This window comes from Chionomys nivalis, chromosome 5, assembly GCF_950005125.1.
Source record: "Chionomys nivalis chromosome 5, mChiNiv1.1, whole genome shotgun sequence".
Classification (NCBI taxonomy): Eukaryota; Metazoa; Chordata; class Mammalia; order Rodentia; family Cricetidae; genus Chionomys; species Chionomys nivalis.
The window spans coordinates 18,434,976-18,452,693 of NC_080090.1; the positions used below are offsets into that span (position 1 = coordinate 18,434,976).

Below are 17,718 nucleotides of genomic sequence, written 5' to 3' on the forward strand. Positions count from 1 at the left end.
AAACAACTCTAAAGATCATCTTCATACTTACAATGAACTGACTTCTCAGTCACTTGGACTCACCTTCCCAAAACAAGATGCATACCCCAGATTCTGGTAACAAGTTGTTTTCAACCATTTAAAATTATATCTCATTTGGGAACTATTGATTTAGCGTTTATTTTCTGTGTCATTAACTTTATCATCTCATCATAAGCTTATGATAGTCATGACTTTATTGGAGACTGTCTGTTTATAAAACTATCAGTTCCTTTAAGTTGGAGGTCATGGGTTCTCGGAATTTTGACTCTCCACACCATTTGCCAAGCTCACATTGTTCATCAGAAACTCAATACATATTTGTCAGGTATAAATTTTGAGTGCTAGCTCAATAGACCCAATTCTCACTCTCTCAGCTAGGATTATCTAAACATGGAGCCTTGTTTTCCCTGCGGACCTTATCTCTACATTGGAATTTTTCTCCCATACCTTACCCTGCTCACCCCAAGCCCAGGCTGGTTGATGAGACTCTGGAGCTGTACAACACTTGTCTGATTTCCTGGCCAGATCAGTCTGGAGTGACATTTAACCTTGTTTTCTTTATTTTTTCAATCTTATGTCACTATGGCCTAGCACACATCAATTGTTAAAATGAATGCTTCCAGGAAAAAAAATAAGGCTGACATAATTAGAGAAGAAATATTAAAAGAGGAAAATGGCAGATATTTAATATGCTTCTTCCAACTTTGTATATCAATTTAATACTTTATATAACTTGGAACCTATCCATCAGTCTGACATGTTGTGAGGCAGTCTTGGTTCATGATAGATTAACTAATTCTTCATCTATTATTTATATTCTGCCTGTATTAAAAATGTCATTAGAGCAGCGTAAAGTAGAAAACAAAGGTCACAAAAATAACATCATTAGACAAGGTTACAAAAGCAGAATTTCACAATCAGGATGGAGGAAGAAATCATTGGTTCAGAAAACCCAAGATCAAGCGTTTCTAAGATCAAAGAAAGCTTGAGTCACTAAACATAAAAATTAACTCTGTGAGCCAGGTACAATGGCACATGCCTACAAGTCAAGCGCTTAGGGGGTGAAGGCAGGATGGTCAGGAGTTCAAGGTCAAACTGGGCTACAAGACACTTTGTCTCGAAAGCATAAACAAATACATGAACAAGCAAGCAAATAAAAATTACTTTTGGTTTTCTGAATTCTGTTACCAGAAAGTATAAATTTCCCTCCTCTTTCCATGTGTGCTGTGATGCGTACAGGGCTACCAATAATGACTTGGGTGAGCACTAAGACACAGCCTATTGGGTTGCACTTGTTTAAGTGATTTACTGTAGGAACAATTACTCCATGTGTCAGGAATGTTGACATTCTGAGGAGTCAGCAGGTCCCTCTTTAGCACAGATGGTGAATGTCAGAGATGCTCGGATTGCTTTATGACATCAATTCCATATTGTTTCTCTCAATAACAACAGGCTCCTAAAGCAGAAGGGAAGTTTTATAAGCTCTGAAGGTGAGCCCAGTCAGCGCCATTTCCACCTCACTTGATTTAACACTAATATCAGTTCCAGGGATCCACAGACACATACGAATATATGTATATGTATATATATTCCAGTCAGATAGTTCCTTCCCCATTGTTGAGTTAGAAGTGCTATATCCTGGGTACCATGCTAAATATGAAGATCATCCTAGGTACTGCTGTAGCTTGCATGTTGAATAGGCCATAAAAAGCTGTGCATAACAATTTTATACCCAGCATGGTGCTTTGGAAGGATAAAGGTGAAGAAGGTGACGTATAACCAATGATCTTAGGTTGCTGTGGGTACGTCCTTGAAAGAGCTTGTGTCACAAGTGATGTAAATTGTTTCACTCTGCCTTACAGTCCCCACCTCTCATCACCCCAGTCTCCCACTTGAAATCCAAAACAATGAAGCTCCTTGATCATGGACTTTAACTACAAAACTTCAGTCAAAGCACACCTTTACGCTTCTAAATTAATTTCTTAGGTATTTTGTTATAGTCATCAAAAGTTAGCTAATGCAATAAATAATTAAAATGAAATTTAGACTATCAGGGGAAATAACTTTGAAGTACTCAATGTTTCACAATTATTTAAATCATAACTCCCAGGCTATGAGCACAAATACCAAGCTAGCTTAATCAGTTATCTGATAATCCGTCTGCACTATGAGCTGGGAGAACTGAAATGTTGTGCCCCTTACTGGAAACTTTGAGGTGTGCTGTATCATCTGGTTAACTCTTTCAATTACCTCCTTCATGTATTTGCTTCCCAGGAAGGCATTGCTACATTTCCTGTTCCAGCTGGTGACCAGACATTAGCAACTTGACAGACTGACTAAGCAAAGCAAACCATTTTATTCTCCACAGAGAATTTTTGTCCACTGAGCTGGGCAAACCTCAGAACATTCCAGGGCTTTGTGACTCGGTTCTTCTTGTGTAGAGAAGATTGTAAGCGCCACATCATTGTTGAAATTTACTGTGCTTGGACCTCACCGTGGGACTTAGATGTCCTTCCAATACTCCTTGCCTCCCAGGAAGTCACCATTGGGGCTCTCCAGCCAGCAGAAGCCTGGCTGTGAAAAGGCACTTGGAATGGAGCCCCTGTGACAGTCATAGTGCTTTTCACCCTCTTTTGTAGGATGAGTCTGAAAAGCACCTCCCCAATTCATTTTAGAAGTGTGATCCCCGATGCAATGATACTGGGAGGTGGCCCAATAAGAGCTGATTGGATTGTATGTAAAACTAGCACAGAGAGAAGAGGTTTGTTATTATGAGAAGGGGCTATAACAGCAACTCTACCCTGTGGGTTTTAGCCTTCGTGAAGAATTTCACCTTCTGTTTCGAAGCCACACGAAATCCCTCTTCCTACATGACCTGTGCATCCTTCAGAGCCAAGAGCTAAATAAACTTCTTCTATTCATAAATCATACAGTCTGCACTATTCTAAGGTCAGAAAGAAGATTCTTACACACTGGGATGATTCTGTTTACCTTGTAGAATTTGTGTGGCAATTAGTTGTTAGGCTGCCTTCAAAGACCAGGCAACACAGTGCCTAGCACAGACTCCCAAGTTGTAGGTAGACAGACCAATTTTATTTGTAATTTAACATCTTTTAGAAATTTATTTTCTACCTAACCAAAAGTAACATTTTAAATAAAGACAATGATGCAAAATAAAGCACAATTCTCAGTGAGTATGAATGTTTTGCATATCTATTCGGAAAGCATTTTGAATCTGGGGGTATTTTAATTTTGTTCAAATAGGAGTGCTTCATTTAAATTTTCTACTGAAATAAGCTTATAATTAACATCTATTTTGAGAAGCAATGCCATTTTAGTGGTTACATATGTTCTTTGATAACAAAGAGGAGAGTCATTCTTGGGCCAGTGTTTCTGCACAGACTTGCATAGTGTAAAAATAATTACGATTTATCAGGGAAGATCTAATTATTGAAATTTTTTATTCATTAGTGGTAAGCCTCTGACAGAACCCAGTAATACTTGATAAAATACATATGTAAAAAATTATAACAACCACATACTATACTGAAAAAAACCATAATATGCCATCATTGAGAAGTGGGCTGAGAAGGTGACTCAGTGGGTCAAGGACTTGAGGACCTGAGCTTGGATGCCCAGCACCCATATCAAAAGCTGGCTGTTGGAGGTTTGCATGGGTATCCACACACAGCTCTAGGAAAACAGCAGAGATGCCATGGTGGATGCCATGGGCTCACTGGCCAGGTAGTCTAACCAGACTGCTGAGCTCCTGGCTCATTGAAAAGACCCTGGTGTAGAGCAATTGAGAAAAAAAAACAGTGTCAATGTTTGGGCTCCACATGCCCACACACGTGTATACCCACACTCACATGTGCATACACACTAAGAAATAATCCTCTGAGGATTTCCATCTGGAATGATGGGAGAAAGAATCGTTAAATCCATGAATTGGCCTTTTACATCTCACATTGTGACTTATTAGACAATGGATTTGGGCAGTTATTTAATATTCCTGAACTTTAATTTCCTACCGCGAGGGGTGGGCGGGTGGGAGGGAACGTAATTGATAGCAAATAGCAAGAGCGTTTGCAGGTCATTGATCTGCCCCTTAGAAGGGCTATGATAAATGAAGTGAGCACATGCCATAGGTATAGAGAGCATGGAGATATCAGGTATCACCAAAGTAGAGAAGGTTTTCACAAGATGCTGTCACTTCTCAACACATTGCTTCTTAGGTTCCATGTCCATGCAGAATAGCTAAATTAATACAATTATTAACATGTCCTAGTCAAGGACACCTTTTAAGCTTGGGTTTGAAATCAATAGATATGTGTTTTATTTGCTATTCCATGTGATTTTAAAGTATAGATGCAACATAGATAAAGTATTCCTAGAATAAATACAAATATCAGTGAGATGTGAGTTTGCGGCTGAATGCAGTTTCTGCATTAGACAGTTGCAATCACTCAAGTGGTATAACCGTTGAGGGGACAGACAGCTATCATTACAATAATACAGAGAACATTCTGGTGCCTAAAGTTTCTAAGAACAGGAAGAGCTCTGTAGCTCATGCAGTATTTTCTCACCCTATTCCCATGGCAATCATTGGAGTGAGCAGCAGTGAGGCCTCCAGTGTGGCTTTAAGTAAGAGTTCCTTGAAGGCTTAAATGGCTTGTTTAAAGGCTTGGGCCTCAGCCTCTGGCCATATTAGAAGTGGTGGACCTTTAAGAAATGGAGGCCTGTGTGAAAGTATTCTGGTCTTTAGGGGGATGCCATTAAAGGAGATGTGGGGGCCTCAGCTGTTGCTTCTCTCTTGCTTTGCTTCCCCACTGGGAGGCAAACAGCTTGCCTTCTGCTGAGATGTGCTTCTTCACAGCAGGCCCCTAACAATGAAAGCAATAAATCATGAGGCCCTCCAACTCTGAACCTAATCAAGCCTCTCCTCTCTTCCACGCTGACTTCCTCAGGTTTTTCTTACAGCAACAGAAAGCTGACTAATACATCCCTATTTACTTTATGAACGCGAAGTTAATGGAAACTAAATAACAACTGAAACAGAACTAAGAAATTAAAGACGGTGGTTCTAAAATCTGAATATTTTATTTATATAATATTCTGCTTGTGCGTGGGGGTGGGGGTGGGGTCCCATGGTGGGCCTGTAGAGGACAACTTGCAGGAGGTAGCTGTCTCCTTCTACCACATACAGTTCAGAGATTTAGCTCTCCTTGTCAAGCTTGGTGGCAAGTGCCATTACCTACTGAGCCGTCTAGTGGGGCCCTACACTCTGAGTCTTGTAAGTTTGCATTCTCTCAAAGAAAAAAGAAGTAAAGGTGAATTATGGGCTGCTGACATTCATCAATCTATTCTCCATGGTTTATTGTGTGATTATTGTCAGTGAGGCACTATCAGCAGAGTAAAAGATCATGCATGCCTAGCTCCAGCTTGCAAGAAGTTAGTGGGCTAGTAGGATAAATTACACATAATGTTTACACTGAATTCAGCAGGCCACACAGCTGTGCAAATGCTCAGGAATAAGTGTGTTCTGGGACTAATTTACACATTCCATAATATTAATCCTATCTTAATATTCTGTCCAGTGCTGCAATCTATCTAACTGGTCATCTTCGGAAATATTTTTCTTCCTTCCAATGGTTGAGATCAAATTCAATTTGATATAGTGTTCTTTTGAACACCGGTCGGAAAGTTCCACACTTATGTCACAAACAATCAGCTTGAAGAAGAGCCAACGATAGGAGAAAAGGCTGTGAGAAAAAGTGCAAAGACTCACTGAGTCCATTTTACGCCTGGTATGGTATGCCAATAAGGGGCAGCATGAAGCGCTGCCTGATTGTTTTCGCACCCAGCAGTCATTATCTGTGAGTTGATAACAATGCTTAATTCAGTACTTTACTGTCACATATATGTAACACGAAATACACACTGTCTTTGCAGTCTTGAAAAACTGAGGATAATAGAAACTTCCCTAGTATTTTCACCTATAAAAGCATAATTTACAAAAAAAAAATGACTCAACTCAAAAATTTGGTTTGATCAGGAAACCATTTGTTCAATTTCTTCTGCAGTAAGATACTTCATTATTACTCTGAATTGGCTATCTGACATATGTCAAGGTATGGAAATTACATATTTATCTTCAGCATCATCCCAGAGAGTAATAGACAGTTGTTTTCTTTGCAGAAAGGCAATCAGCGTGTATCCATTATATTTAATTGTATCCATTTGAACTGTGTATTTATAGTTAAACATTGTAATGTAAAAACAGATAATAGATTATTTGTAGTATACAATGGAAGATACTATACAATGAAATGTAGATTATTCTCAATCTATTATTGTAGGGACTGGAGCCAAGACCTTGTCTTGCTCGATAAACAGTTGTGCAATGAAAGATAAACTTAGCCTCCACAATTTTTTTTTTTTCGGTTTTTTCGAGACAGGGTTTCTCTGTGGTTTTGGAGCCTGTCCTGGAACTAGCTCTTGTAGACCAGGCTGGTCTCGAACTCACAGAGATCCGCCTGCCTCTGCCTCCCGAGTGCTGGGATTAAAGGCGTGCGCCACCACCGCCCGGCAAAATGTGTAGCCCAGGCTGTCCTCGAACTCGTGATCCTCCTGCCTCTGCCTCCTTCAGCAAATCCTACCGGCATGTGCCACCACAACCGGCCCTCCACAATTTTTTAAGCCTGACTCAAGGACCTGTGTTTGGAAGTGCAGTTTCTCCTTCAATCTCAGATCCTTCCTGGAAAGGGGGCTTTATAACATTTATCTTGTCGAATTAGCTGTAAGGTTTAGTAATAACTCATAGTCACTCTGCCCAGTAGTTTAGATGCCAGTGCTGAAAACTGTGTCTTTGTATTTCATTGCTTCTTCCTCACATGAACTACTCAAGGGATCCTATCTCAACCGTTATTTTTGGATAGCATTTGGAGAGGCAGTGTGAGCCAGGGTCTGGTCATGAGTATGGTAGAGAAGTAGTGACCCCCCAGCCACACCCCACCCCCAGCCATTCTTATAAAATGGGGGCTCAGAATAGCTAGGAGACCTTTGTCTTCACAAGTCTGGCAGATTCCAACTTGGAATGTCTCTCTGTGAAGCCATCGTCTGAGCAAGAATGTTGGGGATTGGACAATGGAGTACTACACAGTGGGGAAAAGTGACATCTTGAAATTTGCAGGCAAATAGATGGATCTAGAAAACATCATATTGAGTGAAGTAACCCAGACCCAGAAAGACAAATATAATACGTACTCAGTCATAAGTGGCTTTTAGACATAAAGCAAAGAAAAACCAGTCTACAATTCACAATCCCAGAGAACCTAGGAAAAAAAGAGGACCTTAAGAGAGACATACATGAATCTAATCTACATGGGAAGTAGAAAAAAAAAGATCTCCTGAGTAAACTGGGAGTGTGTGGACCTTGGGAGAGGGTAGAATGAAGGGGAGAGGAAATGAGGGAAGTGGAGAAAAATATATAGCTCAATAAAAATAATTTTTTAAAAAAAGAATGTTGGTGATTGGGTACTGCCAAGGGCTAGAGAAGTTTGCCCTCTGCAGCTTTTTCAACATCCCCAGGGTGCTCCCCAAATTTATATTGAATTTCTAGGCTTTTAAATGGACCTCACAAATCCTTAACACTAGTTAAGGTTCCGTTTTCTGCTAAAAAAAAAAAAAATGACTTTAGCCATTGGCTAAAGGAGAGCGAAAGATAAATAATTTCAAATTCAATTATTGACTAGCCACCCTGATCCTCAGGCTTGGTTGCTTTGGACTGGGTTTGGGGGTAAAGCCCTTGTGAGCCTAGAAACAGCAGAGAGAACCTCACAGGAGCCAGGACGCACACCTAAAGAACAGTGTCCAAGCACACGGTACAGGTTGGTGCTGGGTGGCCTTTCCCGGGGTCTCAGGTCCTGACAGCCAGCCTCCAGGAGCCTTATTCAAGGGAGACACTGAAGGCTGAGAGGCAGGTCCAACAAGCAGGACAGGAGAAGGCTGCGCTCGCTGGTAGAGAAGCATACTTCGCACCAACCCCAGATGAAGTACAGTGCAAGATTCACAAATATACATGTCCTCCAAACCATTTTCTGGGGGGACTTTCGGCCAAGTCCCCTGGGGTGAGATGTCTGGGCTCCTAAGATGGGAAGTTGGTGAACTTTCTGAACAAGGGTAGAGACAGTAGAATCAGAACGAACTGGAGTGGTGCAGGGCGATGGTGGTGGCTTCCCAGAGTGTCCTCCGGAGCCCTGGCCACAATCGCGCGCGGACAGCGCTCACTTCCCTAGCCGCTCGGTGGTTTGTTGGCGTGAACCCGCGCAGGCGAGGGCAAGGGCGAGGCAGGCGGGCTGGGGACAGGCGCGCGCAGAGGGCGGCGGCCGGACTCAGCGCTCGCCTCCCTCGGGCGGCTCCTTACTGCATCAACCTGCGGGCTCCAGCTCGGCCGCCGGGCCCCTCCCACCGCACCCCACCCCCGCCGTCCGCCCGCCCCGGGGCCCGGGTTCCAGTTGGTGCGGAGCAGCCGCCAGCGGAGCTCCTGCCCGGGACCGGGACCGGGACCGCAGCGGCAGGCGACGTCGCGGCCGCCTCCGTTGTACCCTCACTTCTGCCACTCGGGAGCAGGCATCCACTCCTTCCCGGTCTCCCTTTGTCCGGTCCCCCCATCCGTCCCCCCTCCCCCATCTCTTCTCCCATCCCCTGCCCTGTGAAACCCTCCCTCCTCTGTCCCTCTCCCCTCTGTCCCCGCTCCTGTGTCTCCAGCCTGGACGCTGCGCACCCCTCGGGCGATTGGCACCCGTGCTTTCCGAGAGCGATCTGCACCCGGTGCTCCCAGCTCTCTCCTTCAGTTCCATCTCACCGACCGCCTGGCCTCTCGCTCGCTGGCGGCGTTCTGCTCCCATCCCGAGTGGGTTGAGCGCCGGGCCGCCGCCTGGTCATGTCAGGATGGAGATCCGGCAGCACGAGTGGCTCTCGGCCTCCCCCCACGAGGGCTTCGAGCAGATGAGATTGAAAAGCCGCCCCAAGGAGCCCTCGCCCAGCCTGACCCGAGTGGGCGCGAACTTCTACAGCAGTGTCAAGCAGCAGGACTACAGCGCCAGCGTCTGGCTCCGAAGAAAAGATAAGCTGGAACATGTAAGGACCCTGGTTCCTGGGGGGCTAGGTGGTTACAGCACGCAGCAGCGCTAGAAGTGTAGGGACCCTAATGGGGACCTCAGCGGGCGGCCCGCCACCAGAGCCAGGTTGCCTATATCCTCTGTCAGCCCTGCACATTTTTGCTTAATGACTCAATTGCGTGGCGAAATGAAAGGTTCGCTTTCAGGTACCCCAGCTGTGGCATCCGGGAGACCTCCTGAATTGTTCTTCACTGGAGGGTTCGTGTGCATTGTGTTCTTGGGGTACCTGTGAGAAGAGTGGTTGGTTGCAAGGGACTGGACTTTGCTCCAGGAGGGTTTCAGTGGGATGTTTACCTGGTTCTTTGGAGCCGTTTCACTCGGTGCAGAAACTACAAAAACGCTGCAATAAAGTTGTCGTTGGCGATAAAGAGCTTTTGGCAGTGTATGCTGGGACGCTAGCAGGAGTTTTTAGGGAGCTTTTTAACCTGAGCCCAAGTGGAGAGAGCTTCTGTGCTGAGAAGGGACAGATCAAAGGTTCCCAGCTATTTGTCACTCCTCAGCAGAGTGGGACACAGCGGGTGTGAATCCCCGCTCCCCCCCCCCCAACCACCCCCAATCCCTTTTCTCTCCTGGATGAGGACTTCTGTCTTTGACTCTGGTGTTGAATCCCTAAGACTGGGTCATTCTAGAAAGAAGAAAAGTCCTTCAATAAGGACCTTTTGGGAAACCCACACTTAAAACATTTGACCCGTCAGTATCTCCTTAACCAAACGTTGAAATGAAACCAAGTGTGTGCCAGCAACAGGAAGAGAACTGCTGCCACCCCTAGCAGACCTGCAGAGTCCAAACTGAGTCCCTTAGTGGAATGTGGAGGTTTCCTCGTATTTATGACACCACATCAAAAAACTCCTGAAACTTGCGTCCCCCAGCGCTTTACCCACCTGAATCCCATCTGGCCCCTAAAGCCCTTCCAGAGCTTTGCCTCACCAACAGTGTCCCTGGAAAGAAGCGTGGAAGTGGGTATTTTTGTTAGGAGCAGAAAGGACAGCCCATGCCTTTTTGAGGACCTGATTAAGTCACACGAATGACTAATTCTTAAGCCCTTATTTAAAGCTCCTAGTTGAGTTGAGTAACAGGCTCTGTTTTGTGTGGAGAGAACCAAAAGGATGCCTTGTATCCTTAAGACAGGGGCTGTCGCTGAAGGGATTGTAAGGATTGCAAGTGCAAGTTGGTTGTTGGAAAGGTAACAGCAGTACCTGTTTTAAAATGCTCGCTCCAGGATGATGTTTGGAGGGATCAGTGATGTCTGGAGTTGGTAGAGGATCGAGAGAAACAGCATCTTCGAGAGAATTAGCTCTGGGTGCTCTTGAGAAACCTGGCCCGAGCCTGAGGCCTTGGAGTGGTGACTGAGCGTGCTTCATTTTCGTTTCATCAGAACTGTTTTCATTTGCAGTGTTTGCTTTAGGCTGGCTCATTGCTTTTGTACTTTTACTGAGAATCAATAGTACAACCTTCTGTGAGCGTGTCATCCCGAGTCACAGATGCTGCTGCGTGCATTCTACTGAGATGCTCTCCCACTTTTTGTTTTGCATTCAAAGTATCAGGTCTACCTAGCGGGCCAGAGCAGCTTCCCCTTTCCGCTGTAAGTGTGGGATGCTCGGCTCTCCTGAGGATGAGAGATGAAGTGAAGGGAGGTCTGGTTATGCTCACAAGTGTGTGAACATCTGCACTTTCCCTCCCTCAGATGCCCTAAAGAGCATTGCATTGATTAAAGAAAATCATGTGCCCCATTTGATGTTTAAATCAGAGTGTCATTTACTTTGCTTTTAAAACTATGTTTATATGAGATGTAGATTCTAGCTTCTTCTATATTTACCTTGAATTAGAAATGGAGCTTTTGTTTCAAATTATGTTTGGTTTACTCTCTGACCCCTTTGAAATACTAACATCTTAAAGTGTTTATGCACATGTTATGAAGAGTTAAAATCATATGCAAATACAATTTTATTCAAATTCAAACACTCATACTTAGATATCCTGTTTTGTAAGCTATGATGTTTAGGCAGATTGCTGTTAGTTTATAATTCAGCACGTGAGATTTTAAAGCCTATAACCAATGTAACCTGGCATATAGTTGCTAGAGAAAGCATGAACATATCATATTAAGTTGATTGTAAACAGCACGCTGAAGCTATGTGGCACCTTTTAGTTTAGTTGCTGCAGGGAGCAAGTTGAAGGTAACATAGAAAGTCGAGGGTGGCTTACAAACCACGCCTCTGTCTAAAACCCTCTTGTCTGTCTCATCAAAAAGATGACCACCATTTCTATTACGTTGAAATAAATGAAGAAATAATTATGATGGAGACCAGATGCCTGGAAGCAGCCTATTCGGTTATTTGGTGCTTTGAAAGCCAATCTAAATATTAAAGGAATAAATAAATTATGGCTCCAAATGACACATACATTTAGTCATCACAAGTAACGGAATTCCCCGAGATGAAAAGCGGCAGTGTGTGGATTCTAGCCAGGCTGTAGAGGCACAGCTTAATCTGAAAGTCAATAACACCGTGTAAAGTGACAGCTAAATAATATATTTCTACCCACTTTGCTAAAAGTGAGAGTAATTTATCTCTTACTTTGGCTGAAAGACATCAGATGGATCTCAGGTTATGCAAAAAGAAAGTGGCATGTGTTGGATTGGAATGCATTCAATTGATCTTAAACTTCATTCCTATCATTAGTTAGCTGGTGCTTAAGATGAAGATTTGTAAGTACATAGAAGGCTTGACGGTTGCATGCCTATAGTCCCAGCACCAGGCGTGCTGAGCAGGCAGGGACAGCGTGGGCAGCTTAGTGGGTCCTGAGTCAACTGGGGCCACGGAGTGAAAATAAATACGTGACCAGACAGTTTCATGTGTCTGTGATCCCAGCCTTCAGGATGCTGAAGCCACATTATCTGTAGTCCAAAGCCAGTCTGGACTACAAAACAAGATGCTGTCTCAAAAACCTGGCTTAGCCATCTATTTAGGAAATTTTTTACTCCTAAAGCACAGTTAGAATGTGTAAGAAGGAATGTTACATGCCCTGAACTCTGAACTTCAAACTCAGCTTGTGCATTTGAGGAAAATGAAATTTTTGGTTGCATGCAGAATATCGTCTTGCTTTTTGTGAGTGAGGCTCTTGGTGCTTAGAACATTGATTCTTAGCCCTCCTAATGATGTAACACTTTAATACAGTTTCTTGTGTTGTGGTGACCCCCAACCATAATATCATTTTGTCGCTACTTCGTCACTGCAACTTCATGATGTTGTGAATCATAATATAAATACCTGATCTGTAGGCTATCCGATATGAGACCCCCCCAAAAAAGGAGTCGCGACCCACAGGTTGCGAACCACTGACTTACAGTGTTTTGCATCTTGTTCTGTTCTAGAATTCCTGTGGCATGGGAGAAAAGCAATGACTATCATATTTGTTGTGGGATTCTAGTATTTTCTTGAGGAGAAATAGTATAAAGGTTTGTGGTTTAGTAAAGCAACCTGGGCAGGAGCCACCCCCCCCACCCCGCCGGAATCTCCCTAGTCTGGGTCCCTTTGAAGCTCTTGATCTTCTCAGAGGACAGCATGACATTTGGCACTCTACTGTTCTTGAGCTTTCTGCTATACTTTTCTATTGGGAAGAGGGTGAGATGAGTCTGCTCCACTCTTTCGGTTTTATGCCAGCTGGGTGAGTTTCCAGGTTATGGGGAGGAAGCAGCAGCCTTGCTTTCTTCCCTGTGCAGACCACTGGGTCTAGCTAAAGTGATTGTAAGGAAAGGTTCTAGTGAGACAAACCTGAGTTTGGGTTTTGCATCATTTTCAGCAAATATGGCAACTATAGGTGAAGGCTTAAAGTATGTAACATACACACATTTAAAAGTCATGGTTTTGCGATGGTGATTAAATGCAATAGTCTCTATATTTCAGGAACAAATATCCTCTATGCAACTGGCAGACATTTTCATCACCCTCCTCATCTGCGCAGGCTGGGAGGATTCCTCCTCTTCTGAGTCTTCCTGATGGATGGAAAGAAATGCCCATCATAGTGGTCTTTGCCCCTATTGAAGCTAAGAGAATCTAGAGACAGCTCCTGAAGCTTCTACCCACAAGGGACACATCTGCAAGACGCATACCTATTAGCCAAAGGAAGTTTCATGGCCTAAGTTCACTTGGAAGAGATGTAAAAGAGGACCCAACCAAAACTCAGAGAGAAGAGAAAGAAATCTTTTCCTAGCTCTCTGCAGGACCTCTATAGAACATGAAACACTAGTGTGATGTCAGGACTCTATTAGATGATTAATAATGTACCTAAAGCAAAATGACTTCTCCCGTCTTCCCTGATCTCTGCCTAAGCACCTCCACTCCTCCCAGGTTTCACATTTAACATCAGCTTCCCTGTATCCTAGACCCTGTGTCCTACCATGGTTAACATGTATTTTGCACTAATGGACTTCTTTCCCCAAGGATCCACATGACAGCTTGTTTTCAAGAAGTTTTATTTTCTCTTAGCTCTATTGGGTGTGACTTAATATTGATTACTAGGTTTAATCGTGGTCCACGATGTATCACATACAATACATTGAATTTGAGGAGCCCAAGATGACTAAATTGAAGATTTGTCTTGTCTACATAGCAGTCAAATACCAATTTCTGGCTCGTATTTCTATAAGATTTTCCTTTTCTTTACAGACTTCTATGTTTATCCCAGGCATACTTCTGTGAAACAGCTTTTAATGTTTCTATTTAAACTCTAAGGTTCAAGAAATCTGATGATGGTTTTGAGCTCTAGGACATGACATTAGCAACAGCGTGTTTTCACATTGAATTGATGACTGAGAGGCATACAGGTGTGTACATGAACTGCATGGCAAAATCTCACCTCCGAAATATTGCCTATACTGGTAACATCAAAGGGATTTACCAGAGGTTCATACCTTTGTAAATTGTGCTGTGAAACCTTAATATGAAATGTAAATGGCACTGTCGTGTAGTAGAGATGTCAAACTGTCATACTTAAAGATACAGACCCTCTAAACAAAAGGTATATAATCTTTCCTTCCCTCCCTCCCTCCCTCCCTTCCTTTTCCGCTCCCCTTCTCTTTATTCTCCCTGCCTGTTTCTCTCCTCCCCTTCCTCCTCTTCCCCTCCCCATATTCTTTCTAGCTTCTTATGTAATCCAGCTGTCCTTGATCTATCAGTGTAGTCCAACTTGCAAAGTAATTCTACAGTCTCTGTCTCTCTTGTTCTGGGGTTACATGTGTGGGCCACAGTGCCCAACTTTCTAGTTTTTCTTTAAATACAGAAAGATGAGTTAAGTTTTGAAAATCACAATTCTAGCCCTTAATAAGAATTTAAATGAAGACTATGGCAAGTTTTCCCAGGTAGCCTTGCCTTTATTACAGAGTTCAATCTTGACTGACCTGTGTATGAGGTCCAAGTCATGATATGGATGTCATGACCATTGAATGATAGATGTGCTTCTTTATTCTCTAGAGCATAGTGATCATTGTGAACACCATGTTTACCTTCAATGAACTGTGACCACCATCCTTCTCCTAGTAAGTTGTGAGATTCGATCCAGAAGTGGCCTGAAGAGTTAGGCTGGGAAGTGGTACCCATTGACACAAAACCACCGCTAGCAATGTCACCCATGGAAGCACAATTGTTGAGAGTGTCTTTTATGCAAAAGCACTGTTAGGAGACTGTGAGGGCTCCTATTCTACAAAAATTATCTGACATATGAACTTGCCAAACCTGAATAACACACAGAGATTAGACTAGGGTGCATTTTTGCAAGACGTTTACAGTCGTAAAAATACAGTTGCAGCATGATTATGGTTTGTGAGTAATAGAGAAAAAGCAGAACAGCATAATACTCTTGTTCTCAAGGATCTCATTGTGTAAAATGGAATAAATTACCGTTAAAAATAAGTAATGAATACTGTTATGTATTGATAATATAACACGACAAATGCATTTATTCCAATAATGCAAAATATACACTAGTTTTGTAGTTAATTAATGTAATTTATCATGATATCAGATGCACAAAACCAAACAATATAGATAGGCTCTATATCTGTGATGATTCGTTTTGTTTCTTAGCTTGACACAGTCTAGAAGCACGTGGGAAGAAAGTCTCAGTGAGGAATCTTCTAGATCATGATGGTTTGTGGGATGTCTGTGAGAGATTGCCTTGATTATACTAATTCAAGTGAGAAGGTCCACCCAGTGTGGGAATTCCCATGCTCCGGATCTGGGCCTTCGACTGTGCAGGAACAGACAAGCAGGGATGAAGTAGAGAAGACTGCCTGCATTTGTTTCTCTCTGCTCTGTGTATGGTTACGATGTGACTAGATGCTTCAGGTACTGATTCCTTGACTCCCCTAAAGACAAACGGTGAAGAAAAAGTGAAGTATTTGATTACTTGATGAGATCAAGTATTCATACATGATAAAAGTCTCAACTAGAAAAACAAACAAACAAACAGAAACAATCTTTATGCTGGGCTATGGTGCTGCACATCTTTAATCCCAGCACTTGGGAGACAGAGGCAGGCAGATCTGTGTGAGTTCAGGGCCACCCTGATCTACAAAGTGATTTCCAGAACAGCCAGGACTATTTCACAGAGAAACCCTGTCTCACCAACCAACCAACCAACCAACCCCCGCAAAAAAACCTTTAATATTTTGATAATGGATTTCTTTTTAAAAATTGCATGTAATGATGAAATATTAAAAATTATCTGCATAGATTGTGTGAGAGCTGTGCATATGTCATCCTCTCTATCCATCACTATATGAAAACTTGTAGGCAATACAATCAGGTGAGAAAAATAAAAATTATAATAATTAAAAAGAAGAAAATTGTTGTTGGTATCAGATGATGTGATTGTTCACATTTGAAAATCCAAGGTAAATTATAGATATTATATATAAATTAATTATTTTACTAGATATGAAAGGTAACACACTCAGATTTTAAAAAGGCACTTAAAATAAGAATTTAAAAGGAAGTTATTGGTTATTAGCAGACGGTGTAACTAGGAACATTAAAAGATCCAAGCTAAACAGTAGATATAGTTAACAAATGAGCAATGTCTTTGGACTTGTCTGGCTCACTGGATAAAAGGTCATCTTGTAAAATTAAGAATAAAAAAAATTCCAAGGTAAAGATGGTCTAATTTATATTATCATAAAATATCAAACACTAGGAAAGTTTAATAAAAAAAGCTCTTGAATTTTCCATTAAATTATAAATTGAAGAATCAATAATGAAAAAAATCTTTATTAAGTTGGACCAGGAAAAAATCTTAAGCATTTTTAATAATCTCAACTTAGTAAGATGAATAAACAAGACCACAGTGAAAATAAACATTTTGTCTCTAGAAAATTACATTCAGAGGGTAAAGACAAGTCACAGACTAGAATGCCATGCTTTCAATTTATACTCTAACAAAATATATATATGGATTTATATCCATAATATATAAAGTATCTACAAATTAGTAATAACAGACAACCCAACAGAAGAGTGAGCATGGTATTTGAACAGGAACTTAACAACAACAACAAAGTATCTAAATGACCCTTGCCATCAGATATCAAGACTGTACAAAATTTGTGTCTTATACCATAAACCCTCAAACAGCTGAAATTAAAATGATTGATAGTGCTGGGTGATGGTGGCGCACGCCTTTAATCCCAGCACTTGGGAGGCAGAGGCAGGCGGATCTCTGTGAGTTCGAGACTAACCTGGTCTACAGAGCTAGTTCCAGGACAGGTTCCAAAGCTACAGAGAAACCCTGTCTCGAAAAACCGAAAAATAAAATAAAATAAAATAAAGTAAAATGATTGATAGTATCCAAAATGTTCATGAAAATAAAGCTCACCTGTGCGATAAGTCCTGGTAAGACTTTAATTCACAGAGCCATGATAAAAGACTGCTAAATTAAGCATATATGTATATCTTGTGACCCAGTGATTAGAATTCTATGTGTGTATTAGATGTATGCTCGTGTACACCAAGGAATACAAAATTATTTACTAAAGCATGAGCTTAGTAGCACCCAAAAGTTGCATCCAAAATACCCAACCATGGCTGAGAGGGAAATATAATTTATTCAGGTGAAAAGGGGTGACACATGTATGTCTGTTGCATATGTATGTGTGAGTGTAGGTTGATCATTTAGACACAGTAGTCTTGAGGAAGAGAAACCAGGTATGGGCAGTAGGATTCCATTTATAAGGATAAGTAGGCAAAGCTCAGTTAGGGAGACAGAATGTTAATGACTACGTTTGAGGCTGAAGTGAGCCTAAAGGGAGGATTCTGTGGAACTTGCAGTGTTTTCTCTTTCTCGAATAGTGGTTATGAACTAAACCTTGTGGAAGTGTACACTAAAGACCTGCATACTCTATCATAATGTTTCAATAGCAGTTCAAAGTAAAGAAGTGAAATCTAAACATCTGCTCTTGTCTTGTTTGCTGCTTCTTCCAATAGACCCCATGCTGCCTCCTCCCTTTTGGCTCTAATCTGTT

The 17,718-nt window shown here is 42.1% G+C and overlaps 1 protein-coding gene across 1 annotated transcript in view; it reads left to right on the forward strand.

The window, feature by feature from the left end:
* The first annotated feature begins 8,709 nt into the window (after nucleotides 1-8,709).
* Pld5 (phospholipase D family member 5) overlaps nucleotides 8,710-17,718 on the forward strand; it is a 325,180-nt gene continuing 316,171 nt past the window's right edge. The window contains exon 1 of the mRNA XM_057770618.1: nucleotides 8,710-9,162. Coding sequence (XP_057626601.1) covers nucleotides 8,974-9,162 — 189 coding nt within the window. The 5' untranslated portion in view covers nucleotides 8,710-8,973. The remainder of the gene's footprint in view (nucleotides 9,163-17,718) is intronic.